General features: G+C 41.1%; 1 protein-coding gene across 4 annotated transcripts in view; it reads right to left on the bottom strand.

Annotated features, from left to right (window-relative positions):
- Nucleotides 1-26,796, bottom strand: part of LOC307025839 (poly [ADP-ribose] polymerase tankyrase-1) — a 90,093-nt gene that overhangs the window by 47,045 nt on the left and 16,252 nt on the right. For 2 of the 4 annotated variants that reach the window (XM_079660762.1, XM_079660763.1), the window contains exons 5-6: nt 10,159-10,195; nt 6,855-6,930 (exon numbers count right to left, since the gene is read on the bottom strand). In XM_079660762.1, coding sequence (XP_079516888.1) covers nt 6,855-6,930; nt 10,159-10,195 — 113 coding nt within the window. Of the gene's footprint in view, nt 1-6,854; nt 6,931-8,069; nt 8,131-10,158; nt 10,196-10,432; nt 10,663-26,796 lie in introns of those variants that run through there. The other 2 variants (XM_079660764.1, XM_079660765.1) reach the window with 2 other exon arrangements.

Below are 26,796 nucleotides of genomic sequence, written 5' to 3'. Positions count from 1 at the left end.
CCTCCAGCTAGTCTGATGCTCCCCATGCACACTCACACACTATCTCTGCCATCACCTGTCTATCAGCTCAGCCTCTCAGCTATTAACTCTGACATTTCCCACGAGCAGAAGGCTACTGAGAAAGTTTGAAGCCGAGCACAAATCTGAAAGTAACTTCAGGAATAACACTAAGAACCAAACAGACAAACAGCCCTGTTGTGTTTTTAATGGTTGTCATTCAGATCAAAACTTAAAGAGGCTCTTATTTCCTTTTTCTGGGTTTTCCCTTTCCTGTAGTTTGTTGTATGGGTTTTTGTGCAAGTCAATGGATTACAAAGGCTTAAATCCTAAAGTTGTCTCCAGAGGGAGTTTTCCTCCCACACACTCCCCCCCCCCCCCCTCTACCTGAAATATCTTTATTGGACTCCTTTGTTTACTTCAATAACATACTGGCATCACTATGTAACGCGGTTGCTTCCATTGGCTAGCGCTCCAACACACTGTACGTAATGGGCGGGACATCTCTAAGCGGTGGACCAATAAGAACAGAGCCGGCCAGCTAGATGTTTCTACAACCAGGTGAGGGTAGAGGAGAGCTCTCCTGTCAGACTGAGAGGCTCAGTGAGGTAAAGTTAATTTTAGTCCAAGTTATCTCAGTAGGTCTCAAACAAATATGTGTTTACAAATAATGTAAACACATATTTCCAAGCCACTCCTTTATAATTATTAGGATAAATAAAAACAGGTTTGAAATCATTCCAATGTATACTATAGGGCAGTTAACCAAAAATATTGTTTAAAGTTGGAGGGATACAAAAATATGCATAAATAAATGTTAACTGGTAAAATAAGATATAAATAATTTACATTTATTTGTTATTGGCTGTGGTAGGTTATTGGTTATGTTCACATACTTATTTGATTATTAAAATGTAAACCGATCTTTTTCATATGGGTGTTTTAGAGTTGTACCCCCTAGATCAGGTTTCTAAAATGGTGTGCTCAAAGTGCACCAGATTGAAGCATTTTACTTTAAAATGGGGCATACCCCCAGACCCCCCTAGAGGATGTGACGCCCACCCCCCAATGAAAACATGTTCATACAATACTGAATACATTTGAAGCCATTCAAAGCCATATATTAACAATGTCAATACGTTTCTGTTTTTGTAGTGCATTTGTCTTTTGTAGAGATTTTTCATTTATTCTTTATAAATAAAATCTCGCCTCGGGCAGCAAATTGGCTAGAACCGGCCCTGGTACTAGGCCTCAAGAGCCTTTCTTGTGCTGGCAGACATATAGAAACAAATTGGCGGGGCGCACTTCACACGGACACACACTAAAACGTTCCGCGCTCACATTATGCTGTGCCCACGTGCCTTAGCACCGCTGCTATGACTCCATCCTAGGGGAAACACTGTGTACATACATTCAGTACTGTGGGCAATCCCCACAGGAGCAATTTGGGGTGAAGTGTCTTGCCCAGGGACACAACGACATGCTGACTGCATTGGGACTCGAACTTGCTACCTCCTGATTCGAAGTTCAGCGCACTAACCACTGAGCCACAGCCTCCCACAGACTGGGCTCTGGTTTCAGACAGAGGGTGAAAAGATGTGCTGCAGCACAGGCAGTATGAGAAAAATGTTTTTGAACATTAAAGCATGTAAACGTGTCACAGTGGAGGCATAAAATATAACTATGAACCCTGAAAATGAGCATAATCAGGCCCCTTTGATGTTTTTTGTTTGTTCCGGAAACAAGCATTTTGACAGCCAATTCTTTCTGGTGTACCAACGAGCTGCTGAGGCTGCATACATCTGCCTCAGACAACAACATGCCACAGGCCCGCATGAAGACAAGAGGGTTACATTTGTCACTGACAAAAGAGTACTGAAAAACTTCTCGTCACCCTATTTGTCATCTGTCCCCCGAACAGTTAACAAAAGGCCTCTGGATGTTTCTATTCTTTGTTTGGCAGGAGCCGAAGTGTAATATCTCTCCCAGACAGGGTATCAGGTTACATTTATGCGCACACTGAAGCTGCAGTGAGAAGTCATTCATCATTCTTACGACCTTGTGTTATGTTCTGATAGATTTTGTCAACACAAGCAAGTTTCCGCCAAGACAAGAACCTGACTTCTTCCACACTGATCTGAGGGAGAGTTCCCAGGCTTCTTGGCACATTTTTCAATAGGAGAAATGTCAGCAACAAGATGGAAAGAACCTCATTCGATTGTTAAACTCAGGAAACAGCAACCCTTATGTCAGGATAGAGTGCAGCAACTTGGAACCTTTTCAATATACCTGAATATTTCAATAAATCGATGCATTCATAAATAAATACTAATGTTAGGATATAACTGGAGTGGAAAAAAAGCATTACCCCATATACATTTAAACTCATTTATATTGTATAATCAGAATTTTTTTCCAATTAATTTCATTGCATCTTCTGTTTTTATACTTTTTGAAAGTGGTTTTGTATTCTTATATGAAATGTTTTGAATTGAAAATGTATTTCAGTACTAAAGCTGCTATGACAATATGTGTATTGTTATTAACCAACATTTGTTCAACAGGTAATACAATTCATTCTGATTTTGAGTGTTTGTATGATTTTGTGGACTTTCTCATAATCAAATATCCACTATGTTTTCTTCCTGAAAAGTTCACTTTTGGAGATGTTTTTCACCAGATAGGGATGAATCCTTAGCCTGTGAGCTACTCTCAGCAGGCTACGCTCCCATAATCAACATTTAAACAACACTTCAATAGAAGTCTCTTTCCTCTTCATCCCTCTGAATCAGAGTCTTGGTCTTGCTGTTCAGTTTGTTTGTGTATTTGATGTCGGTGCTAGCTAGGAAGCAAGTGGGTGCAATGATTTTCTCCTGGTAAGATATAGATCAGAACTTCACCTTGGTCGAAAAACATACACAAAAAAAGCTAACACACATCCACAACAGATGAAACACCAACTGGAAATATATTCCCTGAAAAACTGAAGACACAATTTCTCGCACAGTCAGTCATCACTTGGTCGTGATGGGAGCATTCGCAATGAAGCAAATGAGAGAGGAAAATAAATAATAAGAAAGAGGTGGAAGAACAATCCAGACTATATGGCTTAGGTGTGTGTGAAGGTTTGCAGACATTATTTCCTTGAGGCAGCGATATCTGCAGGAGCGTGTGTGTGTGTGGGAGTAAGCTGTAGGTTTCAATAGAGGCAGCTTAATAACGCTCTCCATTCAGCTGTGTTAATAATATCCCACTCTGATGGGCCCTCAATCATCCAAGTGTTCACAAACACTCACTCACACATATGGCTGTTATACTGCTGATGACTTTGCAATAGAGCCGTGCAATCAGAACAAACATCTCGCTACATTTAGAGCTGTGGAGGAAAAAATGTTTTCCTGCTATAGTGCACAATATTTGCCAAAAGTATGTGGACAAACCAACATAAACCTACATGTTTGAGTGGAACATCTAGGCATCCATTTCGCTCCCCTGACAGCAGCCCCTCTACTGAAAATTCATAAAAACTGGAGAAAAACCTCACATTTAGAGTCTTCATAACTGGTAATTAGGGGTCGACCCTAACATTACACTGCAGTATTTTGGTCAGGGGTGTCCACATACTTTTGGGGATGTAATTTGTCTCTTCAATCTCGTTTTTACCCCCTTCATCTCTCGTCTGTTTGTGTACATGCAGAGCGTTTCAATTCAACCAAAAGGCATTATGCAATCAACATTTATGCTCCAGATCTGTGTGTGTGTGTGTGTGTGTGTGTGTGTGTGTGTGTGTGTGTGTGTGTGTGTGTGTGTGTGTGTGTGTGTGTGTGTGTGTGTGTGTGTGTGTGTGTGTGTGTGTGTGTGTGTGGTTGAGTAAGGGAGACAGAGCGCCTGTGCCTCTTCTAATTAAATGGAACAGACAGGGAAGAAGGAGAGGGGGGGGTATGGAGAGAGAGAGAGAGAGAGAAATAGATAGGGAGAGAGGCTCTTGTTTAATTTTAAGTCAAGCATCATCATTACCAATCATTAGGATTCCGCCACGCTCTGTTTTGTCCATGATTATCATTAGTGTCCTCTGAAACAATGTGTCTGTGGGTTGTTGAGTGGAGTTCAACGTGCCCGACCAACGCTGTCATATTTAGCATGTTTGCAAGAATTTAATCTGGGAAAAAAATGTATTTGTGTCACACTGTTATCCGTCTCACTCTGAATCACTTCGTATTAACCTCCGAGGTTAGGACGTGTTTTCAGATAGATTTTTGTTGCAGGATTACGGAGAAACTGGTGGCCTGATTTTCAAAAAACTTGATAGAAGGGTTTATGGCAAATAAATAACTCATTACATTTTGGGATGGATCCGAATCACAAAGCGGTTAAACACTACTCAAACAATAAAACATACAAAATGACATCAAAAAGTACTTTAACCGTGACGCTTCCTTAATAAACAAAATAGGAAGTTTAAGTGAGTCTAAACTGAATCTATAGCATATACCTCCACCAACCAGTCAACATTCAATTTACATTCATGTCAGATCAAAATGTTATCACTTTGTCCTTTTATCCTACTAGACTTTGTGTGAATAGTCATAAATAGCATATTCATTTTGAGGGATAGACAACACGTTTTGTAAGTTCACAGAGACCAAGGTCTTTCAAATTAATAAGTTCTTCCTTTGCGCAAAAATTGGTAGATATTTCCTGAAGGCACAAAGAACACATAAAACATATTAAAGTATGCCAGCAAGCTTACATTAATTGATGGATTTGGTTTTAGGACAAGATATTGGGAAAGTTTGCTGTCCCTCAGTTTAATTTCATTCAATAGTTTCCGTTGGCAGTGGGAATGTAAATCCCCCTCAACCCATTAAATTACTCAGAGCAAGTCACAAGGATAAAACTGCACAGGCTTAAAAATATATATTCCCATATTATTTACCATGCATGACTGCTTTCCGAGCAATTAAATAGAATTAAAAACACAGTGTGTGCAGAAGAGGTCATTTAGGATATTTCTGAGCCCCAATTGTATTGGCCGCCTGGTTGGTTAAATGCATCTTCCTATGAACCATCACATTTCCCTGATCTCTTGTGTGTGTGCCCTGCATCTCAAAAGGCTTTCAGGGTTCTTCCCTCAGGATATCACATCCCAACACCTGCACAGATGATATCTAGAGGATGATCTATCACAATCATGCATATGACAGTTTGACGGTTACAAGCTGCAGCTAAGAATCATCAACAGCAACACTGAAGTGTCCGTAATTATAGGAAAAAAGCCTCTTCCAAGCTGTTAGAGAATTTATATGACAGTTAATAAGAGTTCAGAGTAAAAGCCTTGCTTTGGCAGCCTGCTGGCCTTAGTAGTTGGCATAGCAAAGAAAAAAGATATGACAGGCTCTGCTTTACCGTCCAATCAATTACAGCAATCTCTGAAAAATGTCTCTGACCAATCAAATCTTTTTTCATATGAAATCATCTCTCCATAATAGCAAGCTTCTACAACACACAGGTCATATAGGTGGAGCAAGTCATCGCATAATGCGCCAGCAGACATAATACGCCCCAGGGGAGCCCGGCTAGAACTCATGAAGAATTCAAAACTTGTTTGGCGATCTGCCACTGCGGAGTGGAGCTTCAATCTTGAGCGGCTCTGGAGGAGAAACCGGGTCAGCAGCAGTCTTTACTTCTGTCAGGATGGAAACAGTGATACGGGGAGTGCCTCACCGGAGTGAGGAGATACTAAGCTGGAAACAAGTCCACTTATCCATCCCGGGGACTAATTAGTCACCAGCTAATTTGCTTGCTGTGACCCAACAGAGCTCAACCTGAGGCTCAGGACTCTCTAAGGATCGAATGAGTGGATGCCGTGCCTACAAAATACTTGTTATTAAACGAACAACAGGATGTAATACAGCACTTTCCTCTGTTGGCCATGCACTTTCACTGTTGCCAGGGGGTTTCTTTTGGCAGGTCCAGTATTTGTATGCTCTAAAGTCTCACTCCATACTCCACACTCGAACAACACTATAATTAATAACTAATTAGCTGACTGAGAAGCTCTGTCAAGCAAGGGATTGTTACCGAAACCCAGTATTATACAGGCTAAAAGATTAAAGGTCACCTATTATAGTATTTTTTAAACGATATATTCTCAGGTCTCAGAGAAAAACAAAACAAGTGCGTGAAGTATTTGGCTCGAAAATCCAAACCGATTATGAATTGTAGCATGCCATAAAACCCTCTGTTTCAGCCCTGTTTCAAAAGTGCTGATTCTGTGTCCGTAGCTTTAAATGCAAATGAGCTGCTGCTGGCCACGCCCCTCTGAAAAGTGTTTGGTTAAAAAAAAAAACACACACAATGGTGCTCAATATGTGCAATGAAACATTTGCGAGTAAAAAGTGAATACTTTATAAATCCACCTGTGTAATAAGCATGAACATGTATGTATAGCATACTAACCTGGCTAGTGCCATATTGTTACAAACAAGCGGTAATCACAAGTCGGAAGTTTGTTTGTCGTCTCACTGCTTAGTTTACCACATGTTGGTTGTGTATGCCTCAATCAACAACCTTGAAATGTACTATTTGACGTTTTATTGGTGTCTGGGTCAAAGGTTTGTGTCTCCCTTTATTCATTTCAACAACCAAGAAAGGCTGCTCATGTTTGCAGGAGAGTGACTTGATTATGTCAAACATCCAACCTGCAAATAACAGGATTTGTTTCTCTTTACTGGTCTAAAAAATAAAACGTTGAAGGAACCAGTTGCTTTTTTCACACTGAGGACTTACCGTGAGATGCATTTTAACTGAAAAAATGATGAGCTTAACACTGTGCATGTGTTTTTGAGTCCCTTTACCTTGCGGCCGTCGCTTGCGTGGCAGTTGACGTTGAGCGGTGTGAGCAAGGCCATTAGCTTCTCCTCGTTTCCACTCCTGCACATTTAAACACACACACATCCAGGCATTAGATAGAAAACATCCAATACCAGAGAGGATTAGCCCTGCTCCTCTGCAGGAGAGTGTGGGGGGGAAAAAATGGAAGATTGAGATAAGAAAAGGAAGAAACACACTGAAAAAAATGGATGTTTGGAGGGGATGGATTGAAAGCTATTTTTGTGTGTGTGTTTTCTTGTAAAAATGATTGCAATAAAATAAAAAGTGTGAAGGAAAACTATTAAGTCTAGTGGCAGTGGAGTTTGTTATGTTGTTGATTGGTGTTTCCTGGTCCCTAGGCTCACTGCCTTGGCATTGGTGTGACCACCAGGAAAGTGTTGCCAAGGCAGCGACCAGTCCAACCATCATCTGCCTGACAGCCGTAAAGGAGGAAGCTGTCAGATGGAAAGAAAAGGATTATTCTTCCATTCTCCTATGTTGCTTTCCTCTCACTCTCTTTTTTTGGTTGGGCCTCTCCTTCCTTCTCTTTGTTTCTCTATCTTACACTCTCTGAACAAAAGAGACATTCACAACTTCCAATCTCTACTCTCACTCTTCCAGTTTTCTACCTTTAAGGCTCATACTAACTTTTTGCATTGTGTGTCCGTGGACCGTCAATTGCACATTTACCTATTCACACTGCACGTTAACTTCAATGCCATTTGGCTTTCTTCACATACCTTTATTATGTAAAGAACTGTTCAGTGAATCATCTCATACATCTCTCTTTAAAACAATCATTCAGTTTGATTATTTTTGTCTTGTTCCTTTTCTGAAAACCAGCTAGAGCTGTATGTTCCACCAACTGGACTACAGTGTTGAACCTAACAGGTGCACAGTCATTGCACTAGCTAAGTGTACAGTCTTGCAGTTAGGGCAGCCCGATTATGGCAAAAATCATAATCTCGATTATTTGGGTCAATAATTGAACAGTATGTTTTTAACAGTTGATTACCCTGAACTTTAAGTATGACTCAACTGAAAAACCAATAACATTTTTTTTAAATAATAATAATAAAACATAATTGTTTTATTTCGATTACGTTGTTTTCGTAATCGTTGCAAGCCATAATCGTAATTGTGATTAAAATACGATTCACACAGTCACACATTTTGAGTTGCAAGCAGACAGTCCTCACCATCTTCTCCGGGAGGTCGTATCCTGATCACCATGTTCACAAATCCAAAGTGATTCTATTTCTAAAACAAATTCAAAAAGGAGCATGAGTAGCATTTTCTTCTTATATATTTTTGGAGAATGTCAGATCTCACACACATGATCTACAGTGGCCATCGAGGGACAGTTCTCACAACCATGACTGAATATTTATAAATGTTTTCACGTAAGAAACGAAAAATGCTTTTCTGAAATCTTTTAGTGTGACTGGGTCTCCACTGCTTCTTTTTCGATTATCTTATCTCAAAGCCTTCAAATCACCAAAGCCGAAGGGTAATGGTGACGATACCGAAGAAGAACAGCCTTTGGATTTACATTTGGATTGATTAATGCTGTTCGAATATCAATAGATTAGGTAGGTGTTATATGGAAAGTGCCGCTTCTTGTATAAGCTTACCGATCAAAATACTGATCAGAAGTACAATTTTGATTAAATAGTACTTTCAAAGAATAAATGTGAACAGATCAGACAAACATCATTTCAGATGTTGAATGTTAGCCAGACTTGTACTGCCGGCTTGTTGTCTGCCTGGCTGCCTTTAAGAGACAGACTAGGTTTACTACAGTACTTCTGTAATACATCTGCTGTTGAGGACATTAATGATAATGCTTTGCTCAGTCAATGCATCAAGCAACTCCATTACTCTCAGACTATGTGGAACCATTTTACCAGCTCTACTCATGATGCTTGCATACCGCTTTCTGTGCAAGGAAAATCTGGCCCACAAATAAAAACGGGGAAAAACATGAAGCAGAAAAACAAAAACATCCCGTAAGCCATGTTATTTCACCAAAAGGAACACGTTTTTCTTTGGATTGACATTGAGCCAGTCAGCGCCTCAGCTGTGGTGGAGGCACACTGAGTTCACAGTTCACACTTAAACAGCCTGCTGACCCCCATAATACACTGGGGTACTGCGATGCTAAGCCAGCTGCTTGTGTGTGTGCGTGTGTGTGTGTGTGTGTGTGTGTGTGTGTGTGTGTGTGTGTATGTGTATAGACAGAGAGGCTGTTGAGGCATCGAGCGCTCAGCCACCCACACACAATCCCAAACGAAAGCTATGCCATTCCTACAAACAAACAGGCACATGGTACACACACACACACACACACACACACACACACACACACACACACACACACACACACACACACACACACACACACACACACACACACACACACACACACACACACACACACACACACACACACACACACACACACACACACACACACACACACACACACACACACACACACACACACACACACACACACACACACACATTGCCCACATGGTTTGCCTGCAACCATAACATGCTTCTAAAATGCACAAGTGTCCCTGGCCTACATGTTCTCTGGATCTGAAAAACCTGTCTAGTGGAGGAGCTTGGTGTGTGTGTGTGTGTGTGTGTGTGTGTGTGTGTGTGTGTGTGTGTGTGTGTGTGTGTGTGTGTGTGTGTGTGTGTGTGTGCGCACGCGCGTGTGTGTGTGCGTGTGTGCGCGCGTGTGTGTGTGGTTGTGATGGAGGAAAAGGAAAGAAGAAGGAAGGAGCAGCTAAATGTCTGAATGATGGAATTGAAGCTTAAGTAGAGAGAAAATAAGCAAAAAAGAGAAAAGCCAAAGAGAGGAAAAGGGAAATTAAAAACAAGGACAGGATGAAAAAAAGGAGAGGAGAAACTAAATGGAAAAACAGGAGAGGGAATAGAGGATGAAGAGAGAGGAACAAATAGAAGAGCTGAGAGGAAGTATACAAACCAAAAAGGAGAGGAGGGTAAGAAACAAGGACCGGAAACAGAAAACACAAGTGGATCGAAGAGAAGAGGAAGGGGCAGGGGCAGAGAGGAGGGGAAAGGAAGAAACAGTGAACAAGGAAGGAGTAGAAGGGACGAGGAAATAAGTGATGAGAGGAAACAAGACGTGGAAAGGAAACGGAGGAGCAGAGAAGAAAGTAAGCATGGAAACAAGAGGCTGAGAAGGAGTCAAGGAAACGAGGAAGAGTCAAAACATGAGAGGGGGGGAATGAAAACCAAGAGAGTGGTACTCACCTCGCCGCCTCCAGCAGCTCGTCCTTCTTGTATTCACCTGAATGGTGACAGAAGATCATAGAGTCAGACAGGCGGCCGCCAACAGACACCAACCACACACACACGCACATGATCAGCCACACACACATGTACACACACACACACACAGAAGAAGGGAAGCATCTATCCATTGAAGGAAGACACCCTCTCTCTCTCTTTCTTTCTTTCTTTCTGTCTGTCTCTCTCTCTCTCTCTCTCTCTCTCTCTCTCTCTGCCATTCTCGCACAGTGCGCACCCCTCTGGCTCCGGTTGCCTTGGCGATGCGTTGCCGGCAGCGACCACAGCACGTTCATTGTTTGGGCGACGAGCGGCGGACTGACGCTCCCTCTGCCTCTACGCGTCCGTGTGTCGGTGCATTGCTCCCGCCGCGCTCGTCTCTCGCCCGCCGCTCATACTGCTAACCATCTTCTCTTGTTCTCCATCATCTCTGTCCCCCTCTCTCTCTCTCTCTCTCTCTCTCTCTCTATATATATATATGTATCTCTCTCTCTCTCTCTCTGTGTCTCTCTCTCTATGTCTCTCTCTCCTTGATTTTTCTCCCCTGTGGGCTCAGGAGGCGCAGTTACCATAAAAAAAAAACAGAAATAAACAAACCCCTCCCCCTACCTCCCTTGCCCTCTCTCCCTCTCTTAGCCCTGCCCCCCTGCTACTACAGTCACACACACACACCTTCCCATATGTCTGCTCCGCCTGGGAAACACAGAGGGGGGGGGGGGAGACAGGGGCTCCTCGCAGACATGGGATCTGGATCATTGCTGAATTGTTAATACCATAAAGCCTTTACTTAAACTAACACATCTTCCTTAAGGGGTGCACCATGTTTACGTTACAAGGAAATTTTTCTTTTTTTTTTCTTTTGTATGTATTCATTATTTATTGTTATCTTACAATTTTTCTGTTTTATTACTTTAATTATTATAATCTTTTTTACTTGTTCTTTTGTTGATTGACTTTAATAATATTTAATATGTACATTTAACTCTTCAGAAGCGCCGACGAGGGTGTGCGTGTCTTCCTTTGTCATGTGTTAAACTATGTTCACGGTATTCCTACCCTAAGATGGCAACGTCAACAGGTAATAAAAACTGAAAAACTAAACCCTGAATGCCCTAAAGAAATGAAATTAACAAAGTGATAATACTCGTCTTGCTTGACTGTGTTTTGCATTGTTGTGAAATAACCAACTTTTTTTCAAAGTGGAGAAAAAAGAAATGGGCATGCTTCCTTTTGGTCAGCCTCCAAAACATTTGATCCTACACTTCCCATAATGCAACTCAATAGTACATTCCATCAGACCGGCCCTATCTTAAATGCCCACCTCTCAGTTTGGACCACAGGCTTTCTTCTAATATTATTACATCTCCAGCACTGTCTGATGGGTTAGGGTTACGTTATAGGGTAGTACTCTTGTAAATAGTAAAAGTCTGCATTTTTATGGGTAGTTAAATGCTGGAGCTATTTCTCTCTGGACTCTAATGTAAAACAGAGCTATATGGCTGAACTTTGTAAGCAGTGCTATTCTTAAATTAAAATAGGTCTACACCAAAAAAGATGAACAGATTTGGTCAGTGGATGAGTTCTAACAATAGACAAGGAGCCACAGAAGGATGTGTGATGTAGGACTCGAGGAGACCAAACCAGTGACCCTCCAACACGTCATCAAGGTAAACAATGTGTTTTACAGAAAGCCACACGAAAGGTCCAACCAAGTAAGATTATGGAGACTTCCACTGAAAAGTCCCACGAGGACTTATTCATACATAAAAACCAATATGTAAAATTACATATTTACCCAACGCAGTTCATCTCCGAAAGGGGCCCCGAGCAAAAGAGAGAGGTATAACATTGGAATAGGATAGGAAAGGAGAAAAGTAATTCAAAGGAATATGGAGAGGTAAATGCGATACAGATAAATTGAAAAGGGATGAGGAGGATGGGCCGAGTGTACACGGCACAGACGGAGGGGTGGGGTGAGGAGAGGAGAAGAAAGGTTACGGAGAAGGGAAAAGGGGGAGGAGGGAGGAACAAAGGATTTGTAGATGAAAGAGAGGAGGGATGATTAGGGATCTGGAAACTGACATGCATGGATTTGACACAGTATAATTGGTGTTAGGGAGGCTAAGGCGGAACAGTCAGCGGAAGACGAAAAGGGGGGGGATGTTGGGGGGGGGGATAAGAATACAAAGAGAGAACAGAGAAATGTTCGGAGACCAATCGAGATGTTAAATTATATTCTGTAGATTTCAAGTGCGGATAATCTTTTCCCCCTACACACCTGACTGTCACACTGCTTAGATGGATTTTAATATCAGAATCAATGTTATCATTTATATTTAAGTGCATTAAAGCTATGTCTTTTTTATTTGGTAATACCGTTCTATTTTGGTTGGGAGTTGGGATGAACGCTCAAAGACGCTACCTGATGTTTTCGCACTGTCAACTTTATCGTGATACTTTATTGTTTGGATTACAAAGCTCATTGTTCAGCATTGTCTTCTAAACAACATGTTCCCCTCCCACAGATTTCCTCCTTGGCACGTTAACTTCTCTGCATCCTTCCTTCTCTTCCACGGTCTGAGAATCTAAAGGGAAAGATTTATTTTTTGATTTATGACCAATGACAAGAGGGGAGTCTCTCCCAATTCAATCAGACCGAGGGTAATTTACACCTGAATGAAAACATATTCTACACCAACACGTTCTGCTGACTCCGCTGACCGTGCATAGTGTGCAAATGAAGGCGTTCAAATGAATTGTGGGCAATACCATAGAGGGCAATACTTTATAGATATACTTTTTGCCCGACGGCGGTTTGCTTCCAATATTATTCATGCTTAGAGAGCTAAAGTGATTGTGACTCAGCGGTTATAATTACTTTCTCTCTCACGCACACACAAACACACACACTCAACCCAAACCTCACACAAACACACACAAAGCAAGAACAAAGATGGATAGGCTTATTATGGATTATATTTGACATTACAAATATTTTCTAACACACAAGATGATAAATGGACTGTATTTAAATAGTGCTTTATCCAGTGTTTTCCACTCCTAGAATCGTATTTACATGTACAAGTCAGCATTCACCCATTCACACACATTTATGCAGACAAACATGTTGGGAGCAGTGAAGCTAACTGACTTAAGTACATTTTCTTCAAATGTAACTACCATTAGAAGGCGCAAAAGACACATTCTGCGTCATGCAATCCGAGATGATCCTTCTTTAAATGGATAAAAAACGTTTTTCATTCCCTGGTGCCTGTCCATATTGCATCATAGGATGAGCTGCTGCGAGCCTCAAATGATGTGTTAAAGGAGAATTATTTATCTAATGTTCAGATTACATTTTGGGATTACAATAAGAATTTTTTTTTAATGTTGAACATGTACATTGCTTTTTCTTATACTGTCTGCCTGGTTTGCGAAGAATATGATGCAGTTTTGCCAAGGTGGTCCTCCGCTGTTGGTGGAAATATTCAGATATAAGTGTCATATTGTAACGAGCCAACATGTGACAAAGAAAAGAATGTCTTGATGAAACCTTTGTTATAGGCAGCCGACAGAATACTGACTTGGTCGTCCAAAGTTCTTGTTCAATACCCAGCCCTTGCAGTCAACATGATGTTGTTGGCACCTTGAATGGCAACCTTTGACTATGTACAATAACTTTTGGAAATACAGTCCATTACTATTATATTTAGCATTTAGTTTGTGGGTTGGTAACACTTCAGATACCCATATCTATCTGGAAAGTCATGAAAAAGTGACCTTCACAGTAGGTCTCTAACCTCACTTGTATGTATAATTGTTGACAACAGATAAGGATGAGGAACGGCCTTCATTAGGAAATTCCAGCTACGTAGTATAAGGATATATGTAAATGAGCACGTCTTGGTCTCACCGTGTTTGTGTAGTGTGGGACAGTGTGTGTGTGTGTGTGTGTGTGTGTGTGTGTGTGTGTGTGTGTGTGTGTGTCAACAATCCTGCTGACTCCAAACAGAAGAGACAAGGACAGGTTAAAGCTCTGACTGGCTAGGTGCCTCCTGCATGATGATATTGTGTGGGAGAGAGAGAGAGAGAGAGAGAGAGAGAGAGAGAGAGAGAGAGAGAGAGAGTGTGTGTGTGTGTGTGTGTGTGTGTGTGTGTGTGTGTGTGTGTGTGTGTGTGTGTGTGTGTGTGTGTGTGTGTGAGTGTGTGAGTGTGTGTCTTGGCAGAGTGCAGTAGACACTAGTGATCACTTTTTGAATTCCAATTGTTGTATACTTGCAAGCATATACTCATCTGCATGCACGTGGTGTGTGTGTGTGTGTGTGTGTGTGTGTGTGTGTGTGTGTGTGTGTGTGTGTGTGTAAAGTTATGTTTGTGCATGCGCAAGTGGGATTCAAGGGTCGTGCACAGGTGAGAACAAGCCAATGTCAAACTGTCACAATCCTATATATATCTTGACTGTGCAGCAAGGTCCTAGTGTATTCTTCCAGGGGGTGGGTGGGTGTGTGTGTGTGTGTGTGTGTGTGTGTGTGTGTGTGTGTGTGTGTGTGTGTGTGTGTGTGTGTGTGTGTGTGTGTGTGTGTGTGTGTGTGTGTGTGTGTGTGTGTGTGTGTGTGTGTGTGTGTGTGTGTGTGTGTGTGTGTGTGTGTGTGTGTGTGTGTGTACTAAGTGGCTGTACAAGCACAAATGATGCTGACCGATGATGACTAGACCATGAGTCGCCTCAGTGCCCAGCTGTCCGCTTGCGTTGTGTGCGTGTGCGTGTGTGTGTTGGCTTGTTTGCATCAAATATCATTTATTATGGAAGCAGTTTAAACAGTGTTATACAACAAATGGCTTTGAGTCAGGACTTGAGCGATCCACTTGTAACTCAGCAAGGTTGCAACCTCTGGGATGGATCTGTGAGACCAATCCACGCAGTTACTTCACCCACTCTCACTACTTACACTATGGTGAATGCTCCACACAGTGCACCAGAGGGAGATTAACTGTGTGTTGTTGGCCTCCCTCTTGCACCTTGCTGAGTTTTGTAAACAAAGCAGGATCTTTTTCTAAGTTATACATGTGGGTTGGCATGCACCCCAGATACCAAAATGTGCCATGATCAGAAAAAGTATGTTTTCCCTCCTATAAAGAACATAACAGTGACAAAATCCCTCTATCTCCAACCTCCTTCTTATTAGATGTCAAAAATAATGCCTTGCTCGGGGGCCCCTCTGTTGGGATTTAACATCGTATGATTTTAAAGCCTCAGCTTCCTACTCTAACAGCAAGAGCAACACTGTCCCCGAGGGCTGCGAGAGGCTCTCCTGGATAACGATAAAAATAAATAAACAAATGCTAATTCATGATGGTATCAGAAAAGTAGTTTGCATGCCTGGAAAAGCCACAACACATCAGAGTGGATTCATTCTTCACCGCTCGTTACACAGATACGAGAGGACAGGAAGGAGGTCGGTGCTCCCACTCCTCCTCCTCTCAGAAGGAACAACAACCAAAACAACAAAGTTAGCCGAGGACAAATTAATATGGATAAGATTAGATCATATTGCAGTTGTCATGGGTGAAGCGCACAATAGGAGTCACGCAAGAAACAAAGCAGAGTCAGCCGGCTCCTCTACATCTGATCCTCGGGTCATGAAAACAGATTTTTGCAATGGATGTGTTGTCTTAAATTGTATATTCTTACAGGGCTTATGTTCAATCGTTTGTAGTTATTCAATATTCTAATGAGTTTCCTCCCTTTTAAGTATTTTTTATAGGAGAACTAATCATAATATAAGTGTGTTCCCTTCATGGGGGTAAAAGAGCTTAATTTAGTTATTTTGTATTGCTCAATAAGAACTTGTAAGAGTATTTTACATCCTGCAAAGCGAACCAGGCTACAATCAGTTTATTTTAAAAGAAGGTATTTAGCAAGTGATGTCTATGACCAACACTCGTTTGATATGAGGTCTGAAATTCACAAATATGTTCACCATGGGTAAATCTAGCCATCATTTATTTGTCATAATACTTCAGGTGTTTGGTTTATAAAATATAAACAAACTGTTAACTGTTAAAAAAAAAACGTCAAGGTAATGTCGGTGAATGGCTAGTTTTGACTGACCAAAATCGAAATAAATCCATATTTCAGAGGTAGCAAACAGCATATTTTGCATTACAACATTTTAATGATGTAAGGCAAGGCAAGTTTATTTATATAGCACCTTTCAAGGCAATGTGCTTTACAAAAAATGAAAGACATTAAGAAAATTGCATTAAAAAGTCATTAAAAAGAAAATAAAATAAAATAAACATTAAAAGAAAAAATAAATGGATAAAAGTTACAGTGCAGTTTAAGATGTGAATAGTTCCATTAAAAGCAGCGGCAAAAAGAAAAGTCTTTAGTCTGGATTAGTGACGTAGGGACTTGTTTTTTGTTTGCGTGCACAGTGGCCGAGGGCCTGGCTAACTCCATCCATGTCTTTGCAGCAGTGTGGAAAACTAGGCAATATCTGCTGCAGGAAAATGGCCCACATGGAGTGAGTGAACACACTGTTAAAAAAATACAGAAAACAAAAACAGTCACTTTGTTTTAAGTCTCTTGCTAGGTTATTTTAGAAAATAGGGCTCTGCCTTGTTCATCACTGGGGACCAATCCAACAGCAGTTGTCAATCAATGAGCCTGTCAAGAAAGGAAGAAAGCGACACACTTGGCCTTGCGGCACAGGAATTCACCGTTGACACACACACACACACACACACACACACACACACACACACACACACACACACACACACACACACACACACACACACACACACACACACACACACACACACACACACACACACACACACACACACACACACACACACACACACACACACACACACACACACACACACACACACACACACACACACACACACACACACACACACACACACACACACACACACACACTCCAAGGTGCACACAGGTGCCAGATTGTCTTTGGCCCCGCTGCATTAGCAGGCCGGAGCCTTCACAGACAGCTACAGCAGTTCTCTGTCTTCATGATTAGGCTGTTAACATGCACCCATCACAGCTTCCCTCTCTTCCCGTTCCTTGGCATTCACTTGAAGTCGCACCAATTCATCTCTCTGTTCTGTCTGTCACCCAGGCCAGTAAGCATCTTCATATTTTCTCCTTCACTTGCTTTCACTCCCTGTTTGTTCCTTTTTTTCAACATCTATCCACTTTCTTCCTTGCCTCTCCTCTTTGACTAAGTCTCTCTCTTCCCCCTCTGTCTCCCTCTCCGGCTGGCCTTTTTAAGACAGAGAGCACTGGCTAATGTTCTGCTATGTTAAAACTGCCCAACACAGACGCCTCTTTAAAAGCTACTGCTTTCTTTTTTTCCTTATCCACAATTAAGTGAAAGTGCTTGCTGACAGCATGTCTTCAAAACATGGCAAGAATTTTAATGGGCACACGTTCACATTGTTTCTTTCAAAGAACACCACAATTATTTGTACTAGTCATGCAGCACCAGAAGAAGCAGGGACGTCAAATCTCAACGGTGCTGGTTAGAAAAGCCAAGATTGATTCGAAAAAACGTTCTGGTCATGATCAGACAATGTGGATTCAATAGGTATGGTAAGGCAAGTGTAAAGCACAGTTCATATTCAAATCCAACATAAGAGAAAAATTAAGAAAAACAGCTCTTCCATTTTTTTTGTTAATCTATGAGGACTGGATGGGTGTCCAATAATGGTCCATCGGTACTTAAACTCCAGATTGGTTTGTGTGCAGGCCATCTGTCCTGAAAATGTGCCTACACTCCCAGAACAGAGAGTTTTTACGGAGCACAGTTTATGCAGTGCCATGCGCTCAGTGAAGGCTGCTGGACCTCATAATCCCTCCGCCGACCATTGGCTGCGGTCCATCAGTAATAACTGGGCTTCCAGTGTGTCAACGCCATTAAGCAGTTAGGTGAAACCCTGCTTTACTTCTTCTGATTGCTCATTGAAAGACAATCCAGGCCCTAATCTGTAGAGTTGTTTGATCAACACCTAGGAATCCATCATTTTTTTCGTATCATCACTTATATCTCTGATAGCATCTACAATAACCAAAGTACCAGATTGAACTTTGTGTTTGGATCCTGTTGCTCCATTGATTATTAAGGAGTTCTGGCCTTTTATGTTGGCTTGAAGTCTTCATAACTCTCACTTTTCTATTTTCATTAGCATCCATCACTATGTATGTGCCATGATGATTGTAACAGTTAACAGTTCAAACCTGTTATCTGGTTTCAAATGCCAGTGGTGACTTGGGTCTGAATTTGAGTGGCCATCCGCCAGATGTCCAGGGGCTAAATTGGCTCAGCTGAATCCATAAATGTTACTCTGAGTGGGTGTTCAGTGAAGCACTTGTCTTTGAAGTTTTGCACCGATTTGATTTAGTTTTTAGTTTGTGAGATCGGGAAAAGTTTTAGAATCTTTTAGCTGTCCCTGTTTGGGTTTTGCTGAGCAATTGCAGTTTGTTTCGAATTGTTTGGAGTACTTCTGTATGAATTTATGGCAGTCCTAAACTTCGGTAGGATGTTGATATATGTCCGAGATACTGCCGTCAATAGTCCAGTCATTTGCTGTTTGGGAGGCGGTTGTTAAAGATAAATGTCCCAAAAAAAATGGTGACAGGTATCAGCACATTTATTATTTCCATTGGAAGCCTTTTTTTTTTTTCTGTCCTCCCATAACAGCATATCCATGAAGCTGTGGTCTCTTTCTCGATGACAGCTTGTTATTTCCATATGTAACTCACTCCTGACGATGAAAAGCTAACTATGACAAGATGTCAGTGGTAGGGAGTTTTGATCGTAAAAATAAATTGTTCAGCATTGTTTAATTCAGCGTTTGTTTAATAATTTGGAAATCATGACATGCACGGGAAGATAAACTGTATCCTACATATCTGAACCAAGCCTGGTGATATGATTTCTGAACAAAAATAGCAAATGTTGTAGGAATATCACAGTAATATCTCAAAGCAACATTTCTGTTCAAGTCTTTTTCTCCCGTTATTTCTAATCCAAGTGTGAGGTTAACTTTGACTATCCATGTTGTTTAACTGGGAATGATGCTTTGTTTATTCTATTCAGAAAATGGATTTGACTATAAGGTTTAACATGCTTGAACATGCTTCACGGATTAATACGATGGGACACAAAGACTGGATCGATTTTCATAGGCCAACTAGGTCATTGCTAGAGTGAAAGTAATGGGATTCATCAAGAAAAGCTAGTGTGAAAATTAGTATATCTACAAGTAACATTCATCATTTACTCAAAGTGGCCTCTTAGAAATGTTGCTTCTTTGTGTATGTAATGAACCACACATATATATTGTTAAGAAAAATATTGATCTACTTCAGTCCACTGATTCAAATCATACCTTTTATATATCGTACGCTGATTTGAGCATGAGGGGAATACTGGACCGTGAGTCCCTGTCTATCAGCAGCAGTCTGGTAAAAGGTCACACACATATTGCCTGGCACTTTCTGATCTATACTGAGCACCAAACATAAAAAAAGTATGAAAATAGAAAAAAGTTCAAAGGCCATCTCTGCAGGTGGTTGATTTGAATTATATTCCCTCAGATCAGATGATTTTATTACAAAGCTAAGGACCCGTTTTGTCAATATCAATTTGAACTGCATCTGGAGATTCCTGGACCCAACGAAAAGGAATGCCCTGTTTCAAACGGCAAGTAAAATGACACATCAAGCTAGCAAATGTTGCCGCTCACGTGGTAAGACATAAAAAAGTTGCAGTTAAGGAGTGAGACATTTTGCCTCTCATCCGTTATACAGGAGTTTGGTTGGGAGCCGTTAGAGGATGTATGTACCATGTATTGCGCCGCAGGTTTGAGAGCTTGTCAGAAAAATCATTAAAAAAACTTTAATATATGTGGTTATTGGATTTAAACAATACAAAATGTATAGGTGAAATATTGAATTTCGGCAAAAAATGTTTACGTTGATCCCTGAAGGGCATACTGATGCTCACTTCGGAATATACCTGCATGGATTTGCAACAGGTTTTGTCAGGTTTTTCAGCTGCATTGAGTACATTTAGCAAGTCAGGCAATTGCGGAGGGGCAATTTAAAGGAAATAATCGTTCATATCAAAGGGTCCACAACAGTTTGTATACCAAACTAGCTGCCTGGTCGTCTGATTGGCGCTTAAGATATCGCAAATAGCAACAGGACATGAATTTTTGTGCAAAAGTGTGATTAAGAGTTAAAACTAGAGAGTCTTAATTAAGGAATAAGCAAGTTTGTGTGTGTGTGTTGACAGAGGGCCAGAGTTGAGAATTGATCTCTCTGAGGCTCAGAAGCAGCTAGTCTGTGAATACAAATCAGATGTAATTAATAGCTGCTAATGGACTCTGCTTCTCCCTCTCTGTTCTCGTCTCTCGTCCGTCTCTATTTATCCCTTCCATTGTTTCGCCCTATCCCTCTCCTTTTGATTATGCGACAATAATGAGTTCTTCCCTTCTTTATTTACTGTCCTAAGCTACAGGCTTACAGAGAGACATTCCGTTTCGAGAGCAAAGTAATGAGATGACCTGATTGGCTGATCTTTGGTGGCAGATGATGCTGTTTGAAGTAGCTGTGGTTTAGCAGTCCATTTAAATTCAGAACACAAAATAGCTGACTTGAATTGACAATTCAAATAGAAGAAGATGACGTGGTGTCAACTTTTTAAAGGTCTTAAGTTTACCACAGCCTCTCCACCACCTGATGCTGTTTTGTTTCTCAGCTGATCGACATTCAACATCATGCCTGCCACCCCATACACCTGCACTCCATTTAAACGGGTCTCCAATGCCCTTGCCGCTACACTAATAACAAGCAGCACATCGGCACAGCAAAATGAAACAACGTGTACCAACTCAAGGGCCACATTTAGAGACCCAATATATCATAACTTGTGGATACCGGTGTCTCACTCCCAAGTCCCATAGAAAGTCAGCCTTTTTTTGCACAAAGGTCGATCATTCGTAGCCCAAAATCCTCTGGGTTGGCAGGTAACCTTTTATTGGCTTATTCAAGCAGAAAATATATTGTTTCAAAATCACATTTAGGGTTAAAATTATTACTATAACATACTTTTATTAAACACTGCTGAGCCTTAGTACAGCCAAACAGAGGCAGAGACTTTTGGTATTGTTATTTAAAATACAGCATATTCCTGATGACTGCTTTCACGCATCATGTGATGTTTATTTCTTATAATAAATTGGGGAACACTTCAATGGAATATGGAACTTTTCAACCTTATATGACAATACTTGAATCTTAGTCAAGTCCTCCTTCCTGTAATTTTCTTAAAGCTTATCCCCCGCACCTGTCACTCATTCTGTCATCTAACCTGGGGATGTAGTAATTGACTGAATGTGTATTATTCTACTGGTTTTAATTTTAAGATATTTTTTAGTTTAATTATAAAAAAAACTAAGCTGGAAATGCTTACAAAATCTAAAATGGGCGATTAATACCAGGACTAAATCAAAATTGATGTTTTACCAGCTTTTAACGCAAAAAAGCCTCAGCCTGGACGATATGTTAACTATATTTTGGCAGTGATGTTGATTACTAGCTGAAGCTGAAACTCCATAATGTTCTGTGATGCACCAAGAACTCATATCTGTACTTCATAGACTGATATAACATCGGAACCGTGTTACTGTCTGTGAAATGTAAAGATGGTGAGGCAGAGTGAGACATTTGAAGAGGAGCAGAAAGAGAACGAGTGACAAATGTGGCAGGGAGGAGATGGAGGAGCTGATTGGTATGGAGCTCCAGGCGACTGAGAGACAGCAGGGGGCAAAGGGACAGAGAGTATAGATGACGTGTCAAAGGCACAGATCAACGCCAAGGCTGATGTAAGGATGAGGGGTGGATGGAGAACATGCTGTATTTGCAAGCTCATTCAACAATGTCGTAATGGATGAGGAAAGACTGAAAAGATGGAGAGAGGAAAGGGGATAAAGGAAAGAATTGTCAAGGAGAGAAACAACTTGACGAAAGTGTTCTAATCACTGCTTTCCGGCCCGAGGGGGATCAATCAATAACGAAAGGAAAGACGGATGCAAAGTAAAATCCTTTGTTACCCAAGTTAGTTCTTCTGGGGATTTTCACGCCATTACAATTTCTTTCCCTCCTAACTTTTCCTGTGTCTGCTGATGACACCACGGATTGGGACCTGTCTCAATGTAGGATTCACAAAAGATGTATGCTCTAATAATATTAAAGCCTTAGCACATACATAAAGTGCAAATATCAATGTATTTTCAGAAACCTAGGGAGGGCAAGACAAGAGAGAAGTGTCTCTGTAAAGACGGTAGGCTCGCCGGTTCAAGTCCTGATCGGAGTGGACTTGCAGGTGTATAGGTCCTGTTTGTGTGTTCATGTGTGTAATACGACTTAAGTGTGCTACGTAAACTCTATGTACAGAGTAAAGAGCTGCATTTCCCCTGGGGGTTAATACAAGTCTAATACAGTCTGCTTAAGCTAAAACCACACAAACAGTTATATGTTTTTATGTTTTTATTGAACACACCATGTAAACATTCACAGTGCAGGGTGGAAAAAGTATGTGAACCCTTGGATTGAATAACTGGTTGACCCTCCTTTGGCAGCAATAACCTCAACCAAACGTTTCCTATAGTTGCATATAAGACCTGCACAACGGTCAGGAGGAATTTTGGACCATTCCTCTTTCCAAAACTGTTTCAGTTCAGCAATATTCTTGGGATGTCTGGTGTGAATCGCTCTCTTGAGGTCATGACACAGCATCTCAATTGGGTTGAGGTCAGGACTCTGACTGGGCCACTCCAGAAGGCCTATTTTCTTCTGTTGAAGCCATTCTGTTGTTGATTTACTTCTGTGCTCTGGGTCGTTGTCGTGTTGCATCACCCATCTTCTGTTGAGCTTCAATTGGTGGACAGATGGCCTTAAGTTCTCCAGCAAAATGTCTTTATAAACTTGAGAATTTCATTTTTCCGTGGATGATTGGCAATCTGTCCAGGCCCTGAGGCAGCAAAGCAGCCCCAAACCATGACGCTCCCTCCACCATACTTCACAGTTGGGATGAGGTTTTGATGTTGGTGTGCTCTGCCTTTTTTTCTCCACTCATAGCGTTGTGTGTTCCTTCCAAACAACTCAATTTGGTTTCATCTGTCAGTGTCCACAGAATATTTTTGCCAGTAGTGCTGTGGAACATCCAGGTGCTCTTTTGCAAACTTCAAACGTGCAGCAATGTTTTTTCTGGACAGCAGTGGCTTCCTCCATTTTATGACCAACTTATGCAGAAATCCAGGTAATTCCAAAGGGTTCACAGACTTTTTCTTGCAACTGTATGTCTTCTCTTATAAATGAGCTATAGTCCCCACAACTTTCTAAAGATACTAATGAGTTCACTTCAACAGAGTGTGGTCCTTATTACAGATCTTTGAGAATTTGATTTTTTTTAGGCCATCAGATTTGTATCTAATTAAAATATGAGCAACTATCAAAGAAGCACCGTGGCATTGTTCACTTGGAAGGTTAGTTGGGATGCATTTCACCCTTTGCAGGTGATTTGTGACACTGTGTCTTTTTGCTTTATTCGTGCAAGTTGAGCGCAAAAGCTGCACAATCCCGATTGCCCCTGAACTCTGGGGCCCATTATCCCAATATTTAAACAATCATCCCAACTCTCATTTTCTGCAACTGGCTTTTCCCTCATTCTGCCTTTGAACGTGGCTGTTCATAACCAGTTCAACACCCCTGAGTCAGTGTTAACAGATTACTGCAATGCGTCACATGTGGCAGTGGTAGTCGAGTTTTGATTTATGTCCACTGTGAATTACTTGGCCAGTCAAAACACTACATGTGTGTCAGAAGGAGCAGTGGCTGAACTGCTAACGACTTTGCTCTCTCATTAAATGCTTATTTGTTTGGCGTTCCCTGACATTGATGCAGGACTTTGAATCAGATCTAAGCGCACCCACTTTGCTCCAGCATCTGATAAATGCTGTGTACCAGCGGGCTTTCCAAATGTAGCTCCAGGAGTCACTGACCATTTAGTAATAGGCTAATCTTAAAGCAAATCTGTGCACGCCGTCCTTTGTTACCTGATAAGAGACAATATAATTAACTTGAAACTCGAGGCTCTTAAACTAAAGCACAATAGAGTCACGAGGAGGTTATACCTTGAGGTTTCTTTTCTAAGAATTACAATTTCTGTCACACATAATTGCTTGTTAATTGTGGGACTTATATTGCAACAGTTTATTCTAAAGGGGAATAAATGATATCAAAATTCTGATAAGCTGAGCGCAAACAATGTTGAAAAGCACACCAACCAGGCTTTAGTCGTATCATTTTACACCTTTTCATTTGAGTTTGCCCCCTGCTGTGCTGTGGTGAATAATAGTGTGTCGTACTTGTGATAAACTAAATGCAGTGTTCTTAGGTTGTGCTTCCAAAAGGCTTATCCGACAAGAATATAAACTGGATGAAAACAAACTTAATTACCATGCAGTGTGGGGGATGTTTGAAGCTGCAAACAAAAAAATCTCTGTCTTTCCTTTTCACATCTTCAGCTAACGGGAAACAGAGTTTATCTCTTTTTTTGAGAGCGCTTTGTTGGATGTGGCAGAGCAGTAGAGCTAATTTATGGGTCAATATAAACTTCCATCACCAAAGACTGAGGCTGATAGCAGTGCCCGCCTGCAGCAGATATGAGTTATAGAAGCAGACCCTCTAAATCATAAGCGCCAAACATGTGGGACAGAGGAGAAAACGCAGCAGAAAATCATACAGGGGCAACAAATGCACGTAAAGTGTTCAATTTAACATTAGTTTTTTCCATGAAAGAGTTTTTAAAGGCTTTGCTCACATTTCCCGCCGCCTTTGTTAAAACCTGACCATGCCGCCAATAATAAATCTGTCTTAAACAGCGTAGGGTTAAATGCATCACTGCCTGCAGTAATTACAACAGTGGAATCACTCTGGGGCTGCTCCGGGTGAAAAGACAATGTAACATGACTATAGTTTAAGGTAATTAGCGGCGGCCATTAAAAGCATCATTTACATTACTAACAAGATGAGGTAAATTTGATCCAAACCACAGCGTGAATACAGAAAAACCACTGCGGGGGGGGGGGGGGGGGGGGGGGGGGGAGATCACTGGATGCAAGTAGATGTTGAATTAACACTTACCCGTCCCAATAAAAAACACACCCATCTGCTTCCATTGGAGGTTAAGAAGTGAGGAATTGAGTCCTCAGTCATATTGTGAACGTTTAAAGCATTGTATTCATCATTTGGTGACCTTCTGAGCACAGGTGTTATTAATAGCCTTAATTATGGGCATGGCTTAACATAGACATCATTAATGTTATTGATTACACCTGTGCTTTCCCTACTATAAATTGTCTTGAAAAATGTCTATTACAGCACATAATTTATGTAAATTAAAACATGGTCTAATCCCAGGTGCCTTTTTTTCCCCATTATAGAAGTTTAAGAATCTAAGAGTAAGTAGATGGGGGATCATAAATCTGATTAAATTGTAATTCCATTACAAAACTAAATCAAGGTCCAGTAGGTCATTGGTGAAGTACGACCTTCTCTTTTGAGCAGCGAAAGACCCTGCTCATGAATGAAAAGTGAAGAGGAGAATTGGCTTAGTTTAGTTCAAATGATACTCCTGTCTGTAATATTGCCAGAGATAAGACAGGGGTTTTGACCAGGGTCTACAGATAATTATGACCAGGTTACTTACAAAATAAGAATTCTAATGCATTTTGGAGTTATAAGAAGAAAAAAAATCAATTTTGAGGCAGATTTTTGGACATTTATCGATGGATGGACATTCAGACATTAGAGATAATGATTTCCTCAGCCGCTTTAGGCCAAATCAAATAGGAAAGTATGTGCAATATGTCCCGGTGTTCGCATTTGATCGGGAGTTATTACTCTCCCTCTACACCCCGACTTCAAATCTCCAGCGTCCCCCTGTGGAATTGCCCCTCAAAGTTTAAAAACCCTCTGGTCCAAAAACTCCCAACAGTGGATATGACGCTGAAACAATTCTCAGTTTCTCTTTTGATTAACAGATTCTGCTCACATATTTTTTTCAGCCTTGTATTCAAATGATCAATTTTGTGCCATCTGTGGTATCAATTAACAAACACAACAAAACTGCACTGTGTACAGCAGGACTGTGTTTGAGATGGGGTCCGTCTTTCAGTTGTTTACACCATTGGCCACCATTAGTCATTGCACACACACACACACACACACACACACACACACACACACACACACACACACACACACACACACACACACACACACACACACACACACACACACACACACACACACACACACACACACACACACACACACACACACACACACACACACACACACACACACACACACACACACACACACACACACACACACACACACACACACACTTATTTTAGTTCTGCAATGTTTGGCAAACATTTTCTATCACACATTGACGATGTTCAATTACTCCTCTGCTAAATGGTAGGTTTACTGCACAT

This window comes from Notothenia rossii (genome assembly GCF_949606895.1).
Source record: "Notothenia rossii genome assembly, chromosome: 11".
NCBI lineage: Eukaryota > Metazoa > Chordata > Actinopteri > Perciformes > Nototheniidae > Notothenia > Notothenia rossii.
This window is presented reverse-complemented; position numbering and strand designations above follow the sequence as displayed.